Below are 23,228 nucleotides of genomic sequence, written 5' to 3'. Positions count from 1 at the left end.
AAAGCTGGGCAGGCTGCTACTCTGCAGCTAGGGCTGGGATCTTGCTGCTACTCTGCAGCTAGGGCTGGGATCCTGCAGTGGTGACAGCATGGTCCGGAGCTGGGGCAGAACCACAATCTGCTGCCTGCACACCACACCGCATCCCTGCCTTACGTGCCCAGGCAGCAGATCGCAGGTCTACCCGGCTCGCTGTCCTGACCACGCTGTCACCACCACAAGATCCTAGCCCTGGAGCAGCTCCCCACCCAGCTGCATGTCCTGTCGGCGAGTCTCCATGGAAACCCAGGCTCCCCGTTGTCACAGCACCGCGACTCCTGGGGTCCTCATGTAAATCAGCTGCAGTGACGCAGGCAGGGGCTGCTGGGAAACAGAGTCCACCACAGGCCCAATCCAGCCTTCCGGCTGGACTTTGCCCACCTCTGTTCTAGGCACTAGAAACAGCAGTCACACAGGAGTTTATCAGATGCAAATGCCATGGAGGTCTTTAGGAAGGGTGGACTAAAGCTGGAGGACAAAGTTAGGGTTAGCATGACAATGCCTTCCCCGTGCTCCCCACCCCTCCGTAGGACTTTCCACAATAATCTACATAGATTTTTTTTTTTTTTTAATTCCATGCTCTCCATGAAAGCTGGGAGTTAAAGAGACTCTCCCCTCTAGTTCCTACCCATCTGGGGCTACTCCACTCCTCCCTTGGAAATAGATTAAAGAATATATATATTTAAAAAAAACCCAAACAAAAACAAATCACACTGGAAATCTAGCAACATATTCTTGTTGCATACCGGCAAAAATTTAAATCATGCAAGATAAGTTTGAATTCAGATGCTGGTACAAAAGTGTGATTATTATTATTTAGTGTTAATGGGGAGAACTCCATTTATAAGCCATACAGCATTCTTTCTAAAAGAAAGTTTAAAAACCAAGAGGTTTCCACTCTGCAAGTAGTGTTTATTTAACCTATTCTTAAAAACTTCCAAGGATGGAGATTCCACCACCTCTTGAGGTTATTTGTTCCAATGCTTAACCAACCCTCGTAGGGAGACAGTTCTTCACAATAGACAACCTAAATCTCCCCTGATGCAATTTAAGACCATTACTTCTGTCCTCCGCAGTCACAGTTTAACATCATAGTCTCCAAAGCCACCCTCTTCAGATATTTGAAGACTATTATCAAATATCTCTATTTTTTTTCTTCTCCAGACTAAATAATCCTAGTTCTTTCAGTCTTTCCTTGTAAATAATCATTTTTGTTATTCACTGATGAAAACTTTCTAATTTGTCTATGTCTTTCTTGAAGTGCAGTGCCCAAAAATAGCAACAGTATTCTAGGTGAGGTTTCACCAGTGCTGAATACAGGGAAAGAATCATTTGTCTTGACTTGCAAGCAATGCTCCTATTAAGTAGAGTCTAGTATGCTATTGGCTTGTTTGGTAAAAAGGGCACACAGCTGAATCATATTCAGTTTTAGGTACATTATAACCTCTCATCCTTTTCTGCAGTACTGCAACCTAGTCAGTCTGAATGGAGACAGGAATTCACATCAGTGCCAAGATGGTAAGCAGGTTGAGAAACGGTCATTAAGTGATAGTGAAGACAAGCTGCTTATGTTTAATTTAACAGTGAAAGAGAGGCCGTAGAGGAATTTAAAGAAAGCACAGACAGGCTCAAAGCAACAGGTGAGGAAATTATCTTTGCAGCAGCATTCTGGATGGATGAGAGGAAGGCAACATTACATTTGTCAAGACCAGGGAAAAGGATGTTGCAGGGATTGAGACACAAGATGATGAAAAAATGGAGGAGATATTACCTTTGTGGACAGATTTTATCAGTGTGGATAAGTAAAAAGTCTGAATCATAGAAGTATCAAAATAACCTGAAAGATTTAGATACAGCCTAGACATCAGACAATAAAAAGAAGTCTGAGTCAAAAGTTACAAGCAAAAGTAATACTGTTGATGATGATAGAGAAAGGAGATTTTGCTTTCTGGTACAGGCTAATCTCTAAAGCCCCCTCTACATGTTGCAGGTATTGTGCATTAACTGGTTAATTGCACAATTACCTTAAAACCAGCTACACATACAAAATAGTTATCACAGGATAAAAAGCTTCAACGCTTTATAAGGTTAGAGCTTGAAAAAGTGTACTACCTTTATAGCTGATTGAAGCACCCACAGTGTGGCCTGTCAGATTCAGCAAATCTCTGAATTGCGTTAAATACGTTGGGCACAAGGACATGCAAAAGGAAAGGAAAGCTATTGAGCTTTAATTTGCACATGTACTAGGGCCTCCACTGCAGTTTGGAGCCCATCAGCTAACAGGGCTCTCAGCCACAGGGATGCAACCCCCACAAGCCGTGGGAATTGTGGCTGCCATGATCCCCAAGGCTCAGGGGTGCGTGAAACCCCTGGCCCCACACAGGGCTCTTGGTCCTGGCTGCGCCTCATGGGCAGCTGGAACCCAGAGTCTTGCAGCTGACAAGGCTCTGGGTTCCAGCTGTGCCTTGTGGACAGCCAGGACCCAAAGACCCCACAACTGACAGGGCTCTGGGTCTGGGCTGCACCTCATCAGCAGCCAGGACACAGAGCCTTGTCAATTGGGGAATTCTGGGTTCCAGCTGCCCATGAAGTGCAGCCCAGACCCAGAGACCTGTCAGCTGTGGGGTCTCTGGATCCCAGGTGTGTGTGGCCACTGCCCCTCTCCCCCCAACTCCCCCCGCAGCTGGGAGCCCCCTCAGGAAAGGGGTCTCTCAGCCATGGGTGCCTGCTTCTTGCCAATACATAGGGAGCCCAGGATTGGGCTCCCCTTACATGCATGGCAGGAGGCATGATTATGTAGATCACACATTAGATCCAATTGCACTGTTACCTACACATGTACACGTCTTTTTTTCCGCCCCCATCAACCATACATGGGATTTATGCAGCAGGAGGCCTGTACTCGGAAGGTGATGGGACACTGCTACCTAGGAAGCAGTTCCCCTTGTCACAACCCAGTGATTTTGGTGCCTCGGCACAATGGAATTTTCCCGCCACATGAGAGCCTCTTGCACAGCAAATGGTTTTTGTTGCAACAGAAAAACCCCGGTGCAAGAGAGTTCCCGCCATTTGAATGCAAATTTGTGTCCCGCTATTGGCCAGTTCTAAATTATTCCTACGTGGCAGCTAGTAATTGGCTTGCTAGCTGTTTAAAATTTTGTGCGACTTCCGCCCAAGTCGGAGAACTTTGAGCATGCTGCAGAGTGCCTCTAAAGAGATCTGACTTGCGGCTGAGCTGATCGATAGACTGATCACCTATCGATTCTTCTCCCCGTCGCCGAGCGCAATCCTCGACGTACCCTTTCCCTGCCGGCTTAATTTGTGGACGGATTAGCTGGCCTGAACCTTGCCAGCTGGAGCAACTTACATAGTTGTTTAAGCGACCAGACCACCTGCGTCGTGGCTACAAGCGGTGTAAGTAAAGTTTTTGCAACCAATAAGCTGTGTCTGCCTCTCCATTCACCAGCCCGCCCAAATGACCAAGTGATTTTTGAATCATCTCGAGTCGGCTCCGGCCGTCCGAGACACCCCTCTCTGGGAGAATAAATAAAAAGGCAGGCTTGACAATGGAAAGGACTCTGAGAATGGCAAGGGTTCCTCTTCCATTACAGGCAGTCCTCGACTTACAACGTTTTGAGTTATGTTTTGCCCTTGCAATGCTTATAAATTGAAACTCTGTTTCAACTTTCTGAGGTCAGTTTCGACTTTACAATGCTTGATCCGATGCAATGCCACACCAGCGAACAAGTTCACTGTGTCACCCATCTCCCTGGAGAACATCTGTCCAAACTTCCTTGGACACTTTCTTTAAGAAAGCAGACAAGACTCCAGAAAAACCTGCAGCCAAGACTCCTGAGAAGAGTCCAGTCAAGAACCCTTCAAAAAGTCCAGCAAAGTCACCTCAAAGAAGACTTCCAAATCAATATGATTGCTATTTACAATATAAATACATTAATGTAGCTATGTTACTCGTCTTTAATTGATTGAGTACAACATTCTGGGTTATTTTTTGGTGAAAACAGGGTATTGGGCCTTGGTTCAGGAACCAATCCCCCATTTATAACATTATTTCCTATGGGAAAATCGGTTCCAAGTTATGTTTCGACTTAAGACGCAGTTTTCAGGAACCAATCGTGTTGTAAGTCCAAGGACTGCCTGTACATTGATAAAATCAAGTATTGCAATAAGTGTACATGCATGTTGAAAACAATTCAAAGAGAGCAGAATAATGGTGCCTGCTTGAGCTCTGTAAGCTACATGGACACAACGAAAATTATTCACAAAAGCCCTTTATAGAGTGCTTCAATCAACTTGCAGTGCCTGACTTCCAGTGTACAGCTGCAAACTGAGGGACTGGAAAAAGAAAATCCATTCCCAATGAAGGACTTGTTTATAGAAACCATTCCCTCATGGAAGCACTGGGTTGGAAGGAACCTTAAAAGTCATCTGATCCAAACCCCCAACAAAAATGCAGGAATGCTATATTCCTAAACTATCCCTATCAATATTCCTCCAGCATCCACTTGAAAATCTCCAATGAAGAAGATTCTATATCTTCCCTGCACTGTCTATTCCGCTGCCATACTGTTCTAGTGTTAAGGAAGTATCTCCTGAGATCCAGTCTAAATCTACTGCGCTGCCATTTAAAAGATTGCTTCACGTCCTGTCTTCTGCAGCAAAGAAGAGTTGGTTTCCCCCTCCTTTTGACAGTCTTTCTAAGATCCAAAAACTGTCATCATGTCCCTCCTTAGTTTCCTTTTCTTCAGGCTAAACATACTTTAACAAAGGGGTCCACAACATTTTTGGAATGACCCAGCTCAAGTAAAAATGGACAGGCACTAGGACCCAGGTGCATCTCCTGCTTATTCTTTCTGCAGGACTGTGGCAGCACACCTGGACAGCTTCTGGGCTGCCTTAGTGCTGTGCCATGTGGCACAGAGAGAGCTCCCCACTGTGGAAGCACCAGGAAGCTGACTGCAGTGAAGTGCAGACAGAACTCCCTGCTGCCTAATGCTGCCAAAGCCATGGGTCAGATCTGGCCTGCAGGCTGTAGGTTGACAACCCTTGCTTTAACATGATAAAAGAGTGACTTTCTTGCCCTCCATAGGGACAGATGAACCCTGTGCTAGTCACAAAAGTTTCTCCTTCACAGAAGGTACCTTGACAGGTTTAATTTCTAGGAAGAAAATAGTTTCTTCTGAGGCTGACAGTTGGCCTCTCATCTTGGAATGTGATGGCTTTTACAAGGCTGTCCATATTCCCATACAGAAAATGGGGGACAACTTTATAACAAAAAAAACAAACATTTCTGTAAATGTTTATGATACAAATTCACATACTAACCAAACCCCACTGAGAAAAAGTAAAAAAAAAAACCCCAAACAAACCACAAAACACAGTTTCAATTTCCCTGAAGTAGATTGTATTACAGAGCAGCATGCTCAGTTAAGCAAATTTTCTGGGACTGAAAACTCAACATTGTGTGTGCTACTCTAAGACATGAGATTAGCAAGAGACAAGAGATATTTTGGGTTTATTTATTGTAGACTAAGCTAATTTTATGCCTTTTCTGTGCTAGAACTTCATGCCATCACATTAAGTAACCATCACTAATTTTTTGCTGTTGTTCATTTTTGCCGGTTTATTAACTCAAAAAAATACAGGAGTAAATCTGAGGTGTAAACAAAATTCTTATATAATAAAGAGCTTAGTTCATCTGTCTGTCCGTAATGCTTTTTGGAGCACTCTGATTGGTTAGTGAAAAAAACAATCAGAGTGTGGAGTTCCACTATGATGGCAGGGATGGAGGGGGTTGGGGGGGGGGGAGGGCGAGGCTAGTACTGCTGACCTCATCCCACCCTCACCCCCCGGCCCTGCTCCTCAGAGGCGGTGGAACACCCTCACGACAGCGGGGACAGAGTTGGGGTGGAGGCCAGGCTGCTGGAGGCAGCGGTGATGCGGGGTGCTGGTGGAAGGGGACGGAGGGGATGGCAGGGCAAGCTTCCCCCCCATCCTGGGACGCAGTGGTGCGGGGTGGTAGGTGGCAGCGCTCAATCCGTTCCCCCCCTCTCGTCATTCTTAATTCGCTATTGTATGTATGTATAAATTATGTTCTGGCCCAATTTCTTAAATTGAAAATTAAATATAATTTAATTTTGTAGAATTATAAATGTCTACATACTTCAGTTATGTTCAGGCTGGGATCTCTTCAGGGTGCATCCTGCAGAGCAATAACTCGCTGTACAAGTGGTGTTGCCTGCAGGGCTCTGGCTTCTTCAACCATGTGATGTTGTTCTAAGAAAGACTGCTGGGAAGAGATGGGATCCACCTGACTAAGAGAGGGAAGAGCATCTTCGCAGACAGATTTGCTAACCTAGCGAGGGCTTTAAACAAGGTTTGCCAAGGCATGGAGACCAAAGCCCTAATGCAAGTGTGGAAGAGGGAGACCTGGAGGAAGCAGAAGCAGGACGGGGCAACAGGGAAGATGGTCTCATACTTCCTGAGAAATCAGGGCAATCAACTATTTACCTTAGGTGCCTATACATGAATGCATGGAGGCTGAGAAACAAGCAGGAAGAACTGGAAGTCCTTGCACAGTCACAGAACTATGACATGATTGGAACAACAGAGACTTGGTGGGATAGCTCACATGACTGAAGCACTGTCATGGATGGGTCCAAACAGTTCAGGAGGGACAGGCAAGGGAGAAGAGCAATTGCACTTTATGTAAAAGAGACGTATGATGGCTCAGAACTCCAGTATGAAACAGGACATAGGCCTGTTGAACTAGAAGCATTTCTACAGGTAGCAAGAGGAGGATCAGGGAAAGTGTGGGCCCCTTACTGAATGGGGGAGGCAACCTTGTGACAGAGGATGCAGAAACGGCTGATGTGCTCAATGCCTTTTTCACCTCACTCTTCCCAAGCAAGGTCAGCTCCCAGACTACTGCATCAGGCAGCACAGTTTGGGAGGAGGTGAGCAGCCAACAATGAAATAGTGAAAATAGTGGTGAAATAGTTAGGGACTATTTAGAAAAGCTGGACATATACAAGTCCATGGGGCCATATGGAACGCACCCAAGGGTGCTGAGAGAGTTTGCTGATGAGATTGCAGAGTTATTGGCCATCATCTTTGAAAACTCATGGCAATTGAGAGAGATCCCAGATGACTGGAAAAGGACAAACATAGTGCCCATATTTAAGAAAGGGAAAAAGGAAGATCCAGGGAACTACAAACCAGTCAGCCTCTCCTCAGTCCCTGGAAAAATCATGGATCAAATCCTCAAGGAATCCATCTCGAAGCACTTGGATGAGAAGAAGGTGATTAGGAACAATCAGCATGGATTCACCAAGGGCAAGTCATGCCTGATCAATCTGATTGCCTTTTATGATGAGATGCCTGTCTCTGAGGACATGGGGAGACTGCTGATGTGGTGTACCCTGATTTTAGCAAGGCTTTTGATATGGTTCCCACAACATTCTTGCAGGCAAGCTATGAAAGTATGGTCTGAATGAATGGTCTGTAAGGTGGATAGAAAACTGTCTGAAGCTTTGGGTTCAGAGGGTAGTAATTAAGTTACATATCTAGTTGGCAGCCGGTATGAAGTGGAATGCCCCAGAGTCAGTGTGGGGGCTGGTTTTGTTCAGTGTCTTCATCAATGACCTGGAAGATAGCATAGAGTGCACCCTCAACCAGTTTGCAGATGATACCAAGCTGGGGGGAGTAGTAGATATGCTGGAGGGTAGGGCTAGAATTCAGAGTGACTTAGAGAAATTGGAGGAATTGGCCAAAAGAAATCTTATGAGGTTCAACAAGGACAAGTGCAAAGTACTGCACCTTAGACAGAACAATCCCATGCACTGCTACAGGTTGGGGGCTGACTGGCTGGGCAGCAGTTCTGCAGAAAAGGACCTGGGGGTTACAGTGGACAGCAAAATGAATATGAGCCAACAGTGTGCCCTTGTTGCCAAGAAGGCTAACAGGATACTGGGCTGAATTGGTAAGTGTGTTGCCAGCAGGTCAAGGGAAGTGATTATTCCCCTCTATTCAGCACTGGTGAGGCCACATCTGGAGTACTGTGTCCAGTTTTGAGCCCCTCACTACAGAATGGACATTGACAAATTGGAAAGAATCCAGCAGAGGGCAATAAAAAGGTTTGGGGGCTGGGGTAAATGACATGAGAGGCTGAGGAACCTGGGCTTACTTAGAAGATAAGACAGAGGATTTAATAGCAGCCTTCGACTACCTGAAGGCAGGTTCGGAAGAGGATGGAGATGGACTGATAACAGTGGTGGCAGTTGACAGAACAAGGAACAATGGTCTGAAGTTGTAGAAAGAGAAGTTAGATATTAGGAAAAACTTTCTCACTTTGGCTGGGATGATCTAGTTGGGGAAGGTCCTGATTTGAGCAGGGGGTTGGACTAGATGACTGCCTGAGGTCCCTTCCAACTCTAATTTACTATGTTTATATATTTCAATGCACTTTTTGTTATAGTTTAATGAATGTGTACTTAAAGTTCAAGGATATCTTATATTAAAAATATTATATTATAATAAATTATTCCACAGATTATATACTCTAAAGACATGCAATGGATTTTATTTAAGTTGAAAGACTGATCAATTAAAGAAACATCTGCATTATACATGTATAGATGTAAAACACAGCAAAGTTTACATCTATAGTTTTCCTGATTATTGCCAACTAAATCAAAGTATTTTAACAATAATTAAATGAAAAAGCAAATTTTCAAGCAATAGTATTCTTAAACTTGAAAACTTTAATTAAAAGGATTCTACACAATCAGCTATAGAGATTTTTGCATCTGGAATAGCTCATAATAACATGTACTTTAAAGTATCATATTTTTCTTTGCGTAACAGGAGTGGTATAAAATTTCAGTCAAGGCAACTTCTTAATTTGGAGATTCCCAAGAGGACTTGTTCAATACTGGAGACTGACTCAGCTTTCAAATAACAGTTGAAATTTGATCTCTCCTGTGACCCACCTGAATTCTGTCTAGGAGCCCACCTGTACTTATTTGTTATACTGCAAGGCTAAGCCAAATTAAAAGACAATACAATACTTCACAAAGTGCACACAAACATTTTAGATAGGCCGCTGGAAAAATGTATACAAACATACAAAATTTTTATTTTGGTGTAATAAGAATGGCACGCTCCATCTATTTTTCTACACTTAGCTCTGTTGCATCATTTTTTTTTAAAACTCTTTTAGACATAATTTAAGAACAGGAGCATCTTAAACAGCCCCTCAATTCAGTTTTACACATGCAAAGTTTTTTCATTACCAGTCAAACTGCTTCTTAGGGTGGTCTTCAACTTTCAAATTAAAATCTTCTAACTTAAAATAATTGTACAGAGACACAGGAATTGAGAACCTGACTATTCAAACTTTAAGGCCCATAAGTGTATAATTCTATTAGATGTGTTAGCGCTAATGTTTTTAATCCATGGCATTCCTAACACAGGGAAGAAAACTGCAAGCATATTCAACAAGGTGTACTACCATATTTACTTGAATATAAGACAAGGGTTTTTCCTCCAATCAACACAGGGAAAACCCCCCTCAATTTATATCTGCATACAAGGAAGCCACATTTAATACACTGCCTATCTCTGTACTGCTGCTAAAAGCAGCATGTGCTCAGTAAGGGAAACCAACTATGAAGCTGATTAAATGCAGCCAACAATGAGCATGACTATAAAGTATATGGCCATATGGGCAAATATGCTGATGGGAATCTACCACAAGGATAGGTTAATGCAACCTACCTGAATAAGACATAAGATAGTACTCACTGAGAGCAGTCCCCCTCAGCTCCAACTCTTTTCCAAGTCATGGTGAGCCATGCCATCATATATAAATCAGGGTTGGCAACACTTTTGGGCTGAGTGCCAAAAAAACCCAAAACCTGGACTTGAAAGACATTGGCATGCCAGGGGTGGATGGCGGGGTAGCCACAAGGGGCCTGATCTTTATTGTGACAATGCAGCCCTGGCCATTTCTGCCCCATGCTCCCTGAGGTGCATGTGCAGCCGCTGCCAGCAACGAGCTGGGTTAGGGCTCTGGACCCCAGTGGAGCTGCTTGCTGCCTTCTGGTTGCCTGCTGCAGGCAGCCCAAGCTCTGGGCAGTCTCCTGCTGCCTGAGACGGAGCCTGGGCTGCTTACAGCAGATCTCACCATCTGCTACAAGCAGCTTGGGCTCCAGGCAGGCCCCTGCCACCTGCCATGGAGCCCAGGCTGCTCACAGTGGGCAGCTGTGAGCCTGCAAGCAGCTGCACCAGGGTCCAGGGCCCCAGCCCGGTTCGTTGTTGGCAGCAGCTACATGCACAACTAAGGGCACACAGAAGAGAAGTGGCCAGGGTCAGTGCAAACCCAGCTCTTTCTCTGCTATGCACCCCATGGTACACATGCAGCCACTGCCACCACAGAGCCAGGGCTGCTATCAGCAGGCTCCTTCCCCACTATGTGCCCCAAATGCACGTGCAGGCATCACCGGCCACAGAGCCGAGCCAGGGCTCTGGACCCCAGTGCAACCAGTGCACAGATGCCTGCCACATCCAGCCTGGGCTCCGGGCAGCTGCTGCCTGCCACAGAGCCCAGGTTGCTCACAGTCAGGTGCCAGATGACTGGAAGAAAGCCAACGTGGTCCCCATCTTCAAAAAAGGGAAGAGGGAGGACCCGGGCAACTATAGGCCCATTAGCTTACTTCAGTCCTGGGGAAACTCTTTGAGAAGATCCTCAAGGAGCACATCTGTGATGGCCCAGCAGCATGGATGATGCTCAAGGGCAACCAGCACGGTTTCATTAGGGGCAGGTCCTGTCAGACCAACCTGATTGCCTTCTACGATCAGCTCATAAAAGCATTGGACGCAGGTGTCGCAGTGGATGTAGTCTTTCTGGACTTCAGCAAGGCCTTTGACACAGTCGACCACCCCATTCTCATCAAAAAACTAGGTGACTGTGGCATTGATGCCTACACAGTCAGATGGATTGTAAATTGGCTGAAGGGTTGTACTCAGAGGGTGGTATTGGATGGGTTTTTTTCGACCTGGAAGGAAGTGGGCAGTGGAGTCCCCCGGGCTCGGCCCCTTGGGCCCGCACTGTTCAATTTCTTTATTAGTGACTTGGATGATGGGGTAAAATGCAGCTTGTTTAAATTTGCTGATGATACCAAGATTTGGGGTGAGGTGGGCACAATAGTAGGGAAGGACAGATTACAGCAGGACCGGACAAGTTACAGGGGTGGGCTAATGAAAATAGGATGGATTTCAATACTGACAAGTGCAGGGTGCTGCACTTGAGCAGTGGGAACCAGCAGCACACTTATAAGATGGGAAACTCCCTTCTCAAGAGCACGGTGGCATAAAGAGATCTTGGAGTCATTATTGACTCCAAGACGAACATGGGCCAACAATGCGAGGTCACGGTCAGTAGGGCTAACCGTACCTTGTACATCCACAGATGCATCTCAAGCAGGGCCAAGGAGGTGATCCTCCCCCTCTAAGTGACACTGGTCAGGCTGCAGCTGGAGTACTGTTCAGTTCTGGGTGCCGCACTTCAGGAGGGATGTGGACAACATGGAGAGGGTCCAGAAGAGGGCCACCCGCATGATCCGGGGACAGCAGGGCAGACCCTACAATGAGAGGCTACAGGACTTTAACCTCTTCAGCCTTTGCAAGAGAAGGCTGAGTGGGGACCTGGTGGCCATCTATAAACTCACCAGGGGGGACCAGCAGGGTTTGGGAGAGACCCCGTTCCCCCTAGCGTCCCCCGGGGTAACAAGGAATAACGGCCACAAATTGTTAGAGAGTAGGTTTAGACTAGACATCCGAAGACGCTACTTCACAGTCAGGGTGGCTAGGATCTGGAACCAACTTCCAAGGGAAGCGGTGATGGCTCCTACCCTGGGGGTCTTTAAGAGGAGGCTTGATGTCTACCTGGCTGGGGTCATTTCAGCCTGGTTTTCTCTCCTGCCCAGGGCAGGGGGTTGGACTTGATGATCTACAAGGTCCCTTCCAACCCTACTTCTATAAATCTATAAGGCTCACAGCCTCCCTCCCTGCTACCTGCTGCAAGCAGCCTGGGCTCCGTGGCCAGTGGCAGCTGCCCAGAGATCAGGCTGGCTGTAGCATGCCAAGCAAAACGGCCTCACATCCTGTGCTCTGGCACATGTGTCGGGGGTTGCTGACTCCTGACTTGATCTAACCTTCTGGGCCAGTAATGGCTGAGAATGCTGGATGTTTAATCTTTAGAACAGAGGAGCCCAAGAGAGTATGCTCCTTTGGGACAGGGACCATCTCTTTTTCTTATGTCCTTAAAACAATATGTGTTTTAATCTCTTGATACCACTACAATACAAATAGTAAGAAAGAGCACCTCCAAAGTTAAAACCTGCTAGTATACACAAAGTGCTGCTGAATGGCTCCAGAAGGTAATTGTCCAATCCACCCTCCAGAGAAAGCTTTGCCACACCATAAAGCTGGAGTCTAACAGGATTAAGGAGACCACTACTAAAAATACAACATGCCTGCTTTTTTGGGACCAAAGAGGGAAGATTATTACAAATCACTTCTCTCTATCACTAAAATACAAACAAGGAGTTTAAACCAAACTTACAGATCCTCGAAGAAACAAAATTGGAACACCAGTTCCAAACTTCTCATCTAAGGCACTCACTGCAGACATCAGCTGGCATGCTTGCTGCCCAAAATCCTGCAAATTACTTTCTGTCTCATCTGCAGCTGTGAAGCAAAAGGCTCTAAAAACAAACAAGAAAACAAGCACTAACTGCAAGGCACTAAACAGTCAAAAAAAAGTAAAATAATAAAAATGTAATATAATGTAGTTCTATACAGTGATTTAATATTCAGTTGAATGTTTTACATTTGAACCTGTTATTAAATATCTTTTAATTAATATTCATATGTACCATATTATTCTGATTAACAGTTTAACATTTTCAGGTTCATTTTTTAGGAAAAATAGTGCTTCACCCCTTCCCATATTAGTTAATGCCTTGGCGAGGGTCAACCAACAATTGGGTATTACAGCAGAATTATAGCATGACTGTCAGAAGTCCAGTTACAGGTCAATCATCTGGATAATCAAGTGTGATTTTAATAGTTATTTTTGCAGAGGGAAAAAAATGTAGAACAATAATCAGAACAATACTCCATATACTGTACATGCTATGTAACGTAATGTATGCCAAAATCTTTGGTATATCTGTGTTACAGTATTTATTGCTACAAACAGTCAGACCTATCAACATGTGACATAGTCAATGTCTAAACAACTTAATCTTTTATATTCTTCATACAAGAAACAATATTTGTATGGTAATGTCTTTTATTAGACCAACTTTATAGGTTGAGACATGCAAGGGAAGCTGTCAGGCAGAAAATTCCCCTCCTGCGAAAAAAGCAGATACAGATAAATCCGATATCTGAAGCAGATATCAGATAAATGTCAAGTGGAAGAATAAGAAATGTGATCATTTAAAAAAGGAAATGGGCAGCCTCTGGGAGCAAAGTTAAATAATCAGGATATAGCTACAAACCAAGTAAAAAGGCAGTAGAAATACATAAACCTAAAAGAATAAGATCATTAAAAAAGAAGAGGGCCATTCTCACCTGTGGAGCCCGCAGAGGTCAGCAGTGAGACCAGACACATGCTTATGAGCTAAAAAAATGCTGCCTGTGTTAAATCCAAGTTTTCTACTGTCCAACGTAGTTATGAATTTTAATTTCCAAGTCTGTCTTTTGAAGAAATGGTATAAGTTTTCTTTGAAAACAAGGACTGTTTGGTCAGAGATGGGGTGGGCTCTTCTGTGAAGTGTTCAGCCACTGGCATTTGGATGTTTCTGTCTCTATCATTTTTCTGAGAGAATTCATTCTAGAGTGTTACGATAGTTTAGTTTTACCTAAAGATCTTCTACAAGGATATCTGGTACATTTAATGAAGCAAATTGCTTTTGTAATAGGAATGTGTAGGATGATCTTTGGGTGATTTTTGGTAGTCATTCAGATATGTCAAAAGATTTTGTATTTGTTTAAACAAGGTGCAGTTAAAGAACCATAGGTCAGAACAGACCTCAAGGATCATATAGTCCAACACTTGAAAAAATGTAGGGCACACTATTCCTAAATCACCTCTGTCAAATGCTTATCCAACCTCTTCTCAAAACCCTCCAATAAAGAAGATTCCACAACTTTCTTGTGCAGCTCGTCACACTGTCCTACTCTCCTGAAAGATAAGACTTTTCCCCCCTGAGATTTAACCTAAATACGCTTTGCTGCAGTTTAAATCCACTGCCCTGTGTCCTGCCCTTTGCAGTAAGGGAGAACAGTGGTTGTTTTTCTTCCTGAAAGCCTTCATTATATTTGAAAACTTATCATGTTCCCCCTTAATATCCTTCTCTCCCAACTAAATCTACCAAATTCTCTCAACTTCTCATTGTAAAGCTTTTTGCTCCCAATCCCTTTTTCATCTTCACTGCTTGCTTCTGGTTCCTCTCCTGTTTCTCTACTTTCTTCTTAAACATGTGGAACCCAGAACTGTGCATAGTACTCCAGAAGGAGGTCAAATCAGTGGCAAATAGAGTGGTATGAAAACCTCCTGTGTCTGTCCTGCATACAATACTCTCAATACTGTAGCCCCCAAAACGCATTCACTTTTTTGGCAACTGCATCACACTGATTCCTCATGTTGAATTTGTGATTCACCATAACAGTCACATGACAACATGACAATTATCTCCCGTCCTGTCATTTGTACCGGGGGGGGGGTGGTTGTCTAGATGTAGCACTTTACATTTATCTTTACTCAATTTCATTCTTTTATCTAGTGCCTGGTTTCTAATCTGACAGGATTCTTTTTAACTCTAATCCTATAATCTAAACTATTTGCAACCCTTGAAGTTTTACATCATCTAAAATCTTGATCAGGAAGCTATCTATTCCCCTATACAAATTATTAATAAAAATGTTAAATATCACCAGACCCAGAACAGATCTTTGTGGAACCCCACTTTTTCCATTTATTTTTTGTTGATCAGTGAAGAATTTCTTTGTAATGATGAGTCTGAGGAGGTTGAGGGGTTGTCTGAAAGCCTAAATTGGAGGAGGAGGATTGGGAATATTTCTTTCAAGGTGTAACCTTTTTCAAGTATAGGCTGAAATAATTTAATAATCTTTCATATAAATTCCAATAAAAGATATTATCAAACAAAAATGCTTCTTAAGTATTTGAATATTTTACCCAACAGCCCATTTTTAATTATCCAGGGTTTTATTATTATTATTATTATTCTTTCTTTTTTAAGATGGGGGGTGGTTGGGAGGGGAGAGAACAGAGGAAATAGAAAAAAGGAAAGCCTTACTATAAATTAAGAAAAAGGAATTTAAAAGTAGGTCTTCTGTGGAAGACTCGCACACAGCCCTGGATTTGCATCAAGATCTAATCCTAGGGCCTTTTTACTGGCACAGAAACCTTCAGGCCCATGTATCTTTCAAAGGGAATTTAAACGCAAGTTGAAAAATCATCTCTAAAATAAAGTTCTGCTTTCTCTTGGCTTTGGTGCAGCTGGGCACCATTCATAATAGATTCATAGATTCATAGATGTTAGGGTCGGAAGGGACCTCAATAGATCATCAAGTCCGACCCCCTGCATAAGCAGGAAAGAGTGTTGGGTCTAAATGACCCCAGCTAGATACTCATCTAACCTCCTCTTGAAGACCCCCAGGGTAGGGGAGAGCACCACCTCCCTTGGGAGCCCGTTCCAGACCTTGGCCACTCGAACTGTGAAGAAGTTCTTCCTAATGTCCAGTCTAAATCTGCTCTCTGCTAGCTTGTGGCCATTGTTTCTTGTAACCCCCGGGGGCGCCTTGGTGAATAAATCCTCACCAATTCCCTTCTGTGCCCCCGTGATGAACTTATAGGCAGCCACTAGGTCGCCTCTCAACCTTCTCTTGCGGAGGCTGAAAAGGTCCAGTTTCACTAGTCTCTCCTCGTAGGGCTTGGTCTGCAGGCCCTTGACCATACGAGTTGCCCTTCGCTGTACCCTCTCCAGGTTATCCGCATCCTTCTTGAAGTGCAGCGCCCAGAATTGCACGCAGTACTCCAACTGCGGTCTGACCAGCGCCCGATAGAGGGGAAGTATCACCTCCCTGGACCTATTTGTCATGCATCTGCTGATGCACGATAAAGTGCCATTGGCTTTTCTGATGGCTTCGTCACACTGCCGGCTCATGTTCAACTTGGAGTCCACTAGGACTCCAAGATCCCTTTCCACCTCCGTGCCACCCAGCAGGTCATTCCCTAGGCTGTAGGTGTGCTGGACATTTTTCCTCCCTAGGTGCAGCACTTTGCATTTCTCCTTGTTGAACTGCATCCTGTTGTTTTCTGCCCACTTGTCCAGCCTATCCAGGTCTGCCTGCAGCTGTTCCCTGCCCTCCGGCGTGTCCACTTCTCCCCATAGCTTTGTGTCATCTGCAAACTTGGACAGAGTACATTTCACTCCCACGTCCAAGTCGCTGATGAAGACATTAAAGAGTATCGGTCCAAGGACCGAACCCTGCGGGACCCCACTGCCCACACCCTTCCAGGTCGAGACCGACCCATCTACCACGACTCTTTGGGTGCGACCCTCTAGCCAATTCGCCACCCACCGAACTGTGCAGTCATCCACATCACAGCCTCTTAATTTGTTCACCAGTATGGGGTGGGATACCGTATCGAAGGCCTTCCTGAAGTCCAGGTATACGACATCCACCCCTCCTCCTGTGTCCAGGCGTTTCGTAACCTGGTAATAATTTGTGAACATGTAGGAAGTATAGCTGAATTCCTGATTTTCTTCTTAAAACAGCACTGTACAACTATTCACCTCAAACCAGAAATCTTACACTGCTAATAAATGCAGATGAACAGTCCATTAAAATAAAGTTTTAAAAAATTCTGGTTTTTATCTGAATTTTTCCAACTATCTGAGTTGGCCTAATCAAAGATATCAGATTTACCTAAATAACTTTGTCTGTTTTTTATCCATGCATTATTCTAATACCCAGTGGTAGCATCTCCTCTCAGTAAATGGACATACACCAACATGAAGGTGACATACATTAGAGCAGTAATCACAGAAGATATTCCTTAACAGTCAGGCAAATTTTAAAAGTGCTTACATACTCAGCTTTCAAATGTTCTCTACAGAGGTTAATTCTTCAACAGGGATACCAAAAGGCTCAAAAATGTGTTTAATAACATTTAATTTCACAACCTCTAAAATACTTTATATAAGACACTAATAAAAGATGATTTCTGCAATTAAAAATATCCTAACAGGCTTTAAAACAACCTGGCTTTGGCTTGGCGAATCTCTTACACTCCGTTACTGGGTGTAACCTACAATAGCACATACCATTACACACAAAATAAACAAAATTTCAAAAAGCTTTCTGTATCGGTATAAATACTTGCAAACTTCAGTGCATAAAAAACACAATATTTTTAGTAGAAATATTTTATGCAGTTATTTTATTTTGTCTCATATGTTATAGGAGAATAGATAAATCTCAGCCCTGCACTCATTGGGGAGGAACATTTACCTGGATCTGCAATTATCACAGCATTTTTCTGTTCCCATGATGCCAGAGGAGACCTTTCGGAGTTGTTTGTCTTCAAAATGGGACAAGATGATTCTACCCAAGAGAACATTGGGAATTAAATAAAAAGAACAAGAATTTACATGTTAAATTCATTCCGGAAAACAATGAGTTGAAATCATCCTCATTAACTGATTCTCCAGGGAGCCAATTATTTGACCTTGATTCATCCAGAGACAAGAAAGTTTGTTTTTGGAAAGTAAATAAGAAATACCTAATGCATGTATTTAATTGTGCCAAAGATAATAAATATTGCTTTTTATATAAAAATGAATTTTTGCAGACAAATTATGAATTTATATTCTGTGACTGAACTGCAATGTCCCCTAATAATTCCCTGTTGTGACTGTACATAAAATGTGCAGTGAAATACTGTAATACTCACTTCCTTCTGCAGCTGTTTGAGTTAAGATACTTTTCTATTTTTGCCATCATCTTTAACTTGTACAGTCGAAATGCTTCTTTACGTATCTCAGTGAGAAGATGTCTGTCAGTTAAAAAGAAAGACCAACAAATACTGATTACTGTTCACCCCTCACCTCCAAAGACTACGTATTTACTCAAGTCAGATGCAAGTCCACTAGAAACCCTGAACAGCTGAAAAATGCACTTTAAAAAAAACTGTCTACAGGTTTCCCTTTCACTTTTAACTCTATAGGAGTAGCACACCTACCACATTCTATCTTGTGATTAATTGTACAATAAATGGCAACATGCAACATATGCAAGATATTTAAGATATGATAAAATACCAAAACAGCTTCAAAATATTGCACGTTTGTGGCTGATTCTGAACATGTGGCATGTAGGCAACCAGGAGCCACCTGTGCAACATGTTTCAAAGTAGCACTGGGCTGCACTGAACTTTTTAAGTCTTGGGCCTGGAAAGCCCAATATCAGGGAGCCTCTCCCTTATGTTGGATACCCAGCATCCCAGGAGCTTTAAAAAGCAGGAGTGCAGCAGAATCCTGACTTTCAGGTCCCAGGGCACTGTGAGCCTAAGATCACGAAGCCTCCCTCCAAACTCAGAATCATGCCACACCTGGAACTTAAAAAAAAAAAAAAAAAAAAGAGACTCCCTGACTTTGGGCCCTCTGCATGCAAGATCTTTAAAAGGCTTAGTGCAGCCTAGCTGGACTGCTGCCCTGTGAACGTGCTGGTTACCTGCAGACCAGTATGTTCAAAGGGTGCACATGTAACTGGGCTGCATGCACTGTTCCTGAATTACTATAATCCATGCATTAAAAATTAAGCACAATAAAAGCTATGTGGAACATCTTTGTGGCTAGGTTGACATTTTATTGCATCTTACACGCATGGCACAGCTACATGCCTACTTTTTAAAGGTCTGTGAGTCTAGACTCTCACCAATCTCACTCATAGCACTCCAGGACCTTAAAAAAGCAGGCGTACATCCGAGACTGGGGAACTCAGCTGTAACAAAGAACATGGACAAAATGGGAGAACTGGTTACCCCACGCTGGGATGGACAGCTCACTTTTCAAGTTGCCAGTGGCCAGGCAACCTGGCATCAGGGACCAGGCTCCCTGCACTGGCAGTCATGCAATGGGGATCACAGGAATTTTATCTTTGATGTCAAAAATCCCCCAAAGATTTTTGGGATTGGGAATAAAATTCCTTTGATCTCAATTGCATGATTGATTATACAGTATTAACATCTGCCAGGGGCCTCAAAGAAATATTTAATTCATGTCACTTTAGTTATGCAGTTTATTTATCCATAAACATTTCAAATTACAATGTTCATAATAAAACCCCCTGCCTCCTGTTTATTTTGGCAATAAAATTAAATTCTGGATAAAGAGGGGAAAAAAATTACATTGACTCTATGCTGTTAACCAGTAATTTACCTGTTAAGAGTCATATCAGCTGGAGTCCACAATACAGAGCAAGAAGCAGGAAGTCCATCACGGCCAGCTCTTCCAATTTCTTGATAGTATGATTCCATTTCCTTAGGGGCTCCATAATGAATAACTCTCCGGATATCTGCTTTATTGATACCCATTCCAAAAGCCACAGTAGCAACAACACACTGTAAAACAAAGATAGCAGTACAACTGAACTTCTCTCCAGAGATTAGGCAGACTATAAACTGGTTTGTATTGTAGTTCAGCAAAGGTGTGATAAAAGTGCAGGACACCATGGACTGAGAAGAGAGAGGAATGAAGGACTTGAGTTCAAGCAAACAAACTCTACACCTTTCAGAGACGCTCTTTACTTCTTGTCAATGTGTGTGTCAACTGGCAGGGCAAAAACAGGAGAGCTCCAAATATTTGGGGAGGCTGGAAAAAGGCCTTGTTGAAGCTGGTACAAGATGAATGCACCCATGCCTCTACAATTTCCTCTGGCAATAGGTAGAGAGAGGTCTTTTGCCATGCTCTTGAGGAAACCTGAAAAGCCTCCTGGTCTATCAGCTCAAGGGACAGTTTTCAAAGATGAAGAAATACACCACATGTGGGAGTTTCCACACAGGAAAACAGTCCAGAGATTGGAAAGCAGAACTCAAAGATGTATCCCTGTAGGAAATGGAAGAACATGACCTAGAGCAACCTGTGTGCTGAGAAGGCTTTATGGACACGTGCAGGGTTGACACAAACATGATGGAGTAAATATTTTATGACTAATTCTAGAAGGTATCAGAGGAGTACTAGCATCACAGTGCCAGATATGGTGGTTTCTACAAAGACAGTGATGAGGGAGCCTTGGGGTATTAGAATGGTACCACACTTTTAATAGAGAATGCTCCAGAGAAGGAGCTGGAGCATTCTCTATTAAGTGTGGTACCAGCAATTCTGGACATGAGAAGCATGGTAATACTGAGGGAAGTAAAAGAGCAGTAAGCCTAGTACAAAATGGCCTGATGACAGAGATGCTGACAATAGTTCAGCTAGAGTAAAAGTTCATGAGGAATTATAGAAAGGCCTAGATAGGTAGAACATACTGAAGATAACAATGGCACTGGTTCTGAAGATTTTTTCCACCTCTTGGAAAGGGAGGTGTCAATATAGGTAGGGAGGGTAGACCAAGGTCACCTCCCAGGACAAGGGAGGACTCGGGGATCTCCCATACTGTCCAGCCAGGGGGTTGGACCAAGGTGGTCAAGGGCCCCAAGGCCAGCCACACCAAGGTCCCCTCCCTTCTGGAGCTTTGCAACAGGTACAAACCTCTTGTAGCCCCAGCAGAGCCTGCGGAGATGCCAGTTCCTGCAGGCATGGGAGGATCACCCACCCCTACTCTCCTTAAGATGAAACGCAGAGTGGTCGTTGTGGGAGACTCCTTCCTGAGGGTAATCTGCTGCCCCGACCCCACTAGCCCAGGGGGTCTGCTACTTCTCAGGGGCACACATCAGGGACATAGCAGAGAGGATCCCAAAGATTATCTGGCCCTCTGACCACTACCCTATGCTCCTTATCCATGTGGGCATGAATGACATGGCTCAGAGCAAACCCAGCCAGGTCATGAGAGACTACAGGGCTCTGGGAGCAGGGTTTAGCGGTTTGGGGGCACAGGTAGTCTTTTCCTCGCTCCTCCCAGTTGTGGGTCAGAGGCTGAGGAGGGAGAGACGACTTGAGGAAGTCAACCGAAGACTGTGGCACTGGTGTCATCGTGAAGGTTTCAGCTTCCACGATCACAGTCCGCTCTTTGGTGAGAGGCAGTGGTCTGCTGGGGAGAGACGGCCTCCACCTCACTCCACTGAGCAACAGCCACAAAGGTAGATATCTTCAACAAAAGTTGGAGCAAAAACCGCAGAGAAAAGGTGAACTTCCTCAAAGTGCTATACCAGTGCTTACCAAACTTTTGGGATCTACACCCCACTGCCACTCATTCAGGCCAATTCCCCAAGCCACCACTGCCACTTCCCTCCAATTCTCCCTACCAATTTCAACACTCCACTCTTCAAGAGTTTTTCATGCACTTCCCTGGGAGGGACACTGCAGTTGAGAAAACTGCCGCAGCACAAAAGTATGCTGTCAGAAACGAACAGATGTGCCACGGAATTCTGCCATGGCAATGAGCTACAATAGGTATGGGGATGGGGAATACCTTAACAGGTGTGCCACAGAAAAATGTTATTAATGTAAGTGTGCTTTGGTCTGGAGAAGGTTGGGAAATACTGCAGTATGCTATGAATTGGTGGCATCACATGGTGTAGCCACAAAAGAAAATAAGTTAGGCGAGGAAATAACCACAAAAGCCCAAAAGGACTGAAAAGGAAACAGAATACAAAATTAAAGAGCTGATTTTGAAAGAGGGAAACCTCAGTTAAACAAGTGCAGGCTGCAAAAGATAGCTGACAAAGCCAATGCTCCAACTCAGCCAGCTGAAGTACCTGTCAATAACTAAAGAGAAACTAAAGAGCAAGGATGCATATTTTGCTTTTTATTCTTTCAGATAAGAAAGCAGATGGAGGTGAGGGGCTAGAACATACAGTAGAGTATTCCTGAGGTCATAAAGCCTCAAATCAGAGGTCCAGGAGGTGAGCAGTATCCACATGCGAGAATACATGTGTGAACAACTACCTGAAGAACATCAATTTTTATTAAATTACGAGATGTAACTACTACTTTCTGCAAATGAAATAGAACAGTTACTAGGAAAGAGCAGTGAAAGCAAACTTGCAATTGATTACTTATTGCAGATTTTTTGGCAGCCTCCTAGCTCATTTGATCTTACTGGAGAAAACAAAAGAAGTTACATTCACTAAAAAAAAATAAAAATACAATTAATGATTAACAGTCTACAGCCTTAGATCCCATTCATAATTACTTCCTATTGCTACAAGATCTTACTGGATAAGAAATGCATGGCATTTAATGTTAATAATAATGATAAAATAATAATCATAATATACCTGCAGATAAAATATCATTATGGATACTGACAGACATAGACAAAAACCACAAAGACGCGCTTTACCGGAAGCAGCAGCACATTAGTTTGACACAGCTCTGCAGTGTCTGTGTAGTTCAGGTGCTTCAGCAGGACTTTTTGGAGCTTTTATCTAAAACTGATTGAATCAGCTATTAGACAAAAGGGCCAAAAAAGCTAACTGATTGAATCAGCTATTAGACAAAGGGGCCAAAAAAGCTGAACACTGTGCTGAAGAGTGGCTGTGCTTCAGCAATGAGCAAAGCGATTCCTACTTGTATGTTGGTTGCACCAACCATAAAAATGTTGGAAGAATTTTAAGATAATAATACTATATATATATTTTAAATTTAAGTGCCGTTAACATGAGGTTAAAAAATCATGTCACTTTGCCCGAAGGATCACCAATGATGCAAAGCAACTCAACTAATCTAGAAGGATTGTTACACCATCTAAAGTTGCCCCAACGGTCGAAGCAGCCTCGGGACTGATTTGACCTGGCCTGTACATGTCAAAGCAACACCCAATTCATTTCCTACAGAATCCCATAATAAGAGGCAAGGATTTCTTAGGTTCATATCTTTTGGTCCAGTAATAGCTATCACACTAGGAAATCC

At 43.7% G+C, this 23,228-nt stretch overlaps 1 protein-coding gene across 6 annotated transcripts in view; it reads right to left on the bottom strand.

The window, feature by feature from the left end:
* Window positions 1-23,228, bottom strand: part of WRN (WRN RecQ like helicase) — a 164,281-nt gene that overhangs the window by 37,424 nt on the left and 103,629 nt on the right. For all 6 annotated transcript variants that reach the window (XM_014607369.3, XM_019493513.2, XM_019493512.2 and 3 more), the window contains 4 exons: window positions 19,593-19,774; window positions 18,107-18,208; window positions 17,665-17,757; window positions 12,680-12,821 (listed from right to left, as the gene is read on the bottom strand). In XM_014607369.3, the coding sequence (XP_014462855.2) occupies window positions 12,680-12,821; window positions 17,665-17,757; window positions 18,107-18,208; window positions 19,593-19,774 (519 nt within the window). The remainder of the gene's footprint in view (window positions 1-12,679; window positions 12,822-17,664; window positions 17,758-18,106; window positions 18,209-19,592; window positions 19,775-23,228) is intronic.

This window comes from Alligator mississippiensis, chromosome 2, assembly GCF_030867095.1.
Source record: "Alligator mississippiensis isolate rAllMis1 chromosome 2, rAllMis1, whole genome shotgun sequence".
Taxonomy (NCBI): Eukaryota; Metazoa; Chordata; order Crocodylia; family Alligatoridae; genus Alligator; species Alligator mississippiensis.
Note: the sequence above shows the minus strand (reverse complement) of the source record. Positions and strands in the feature narration are given on the sequence as shown.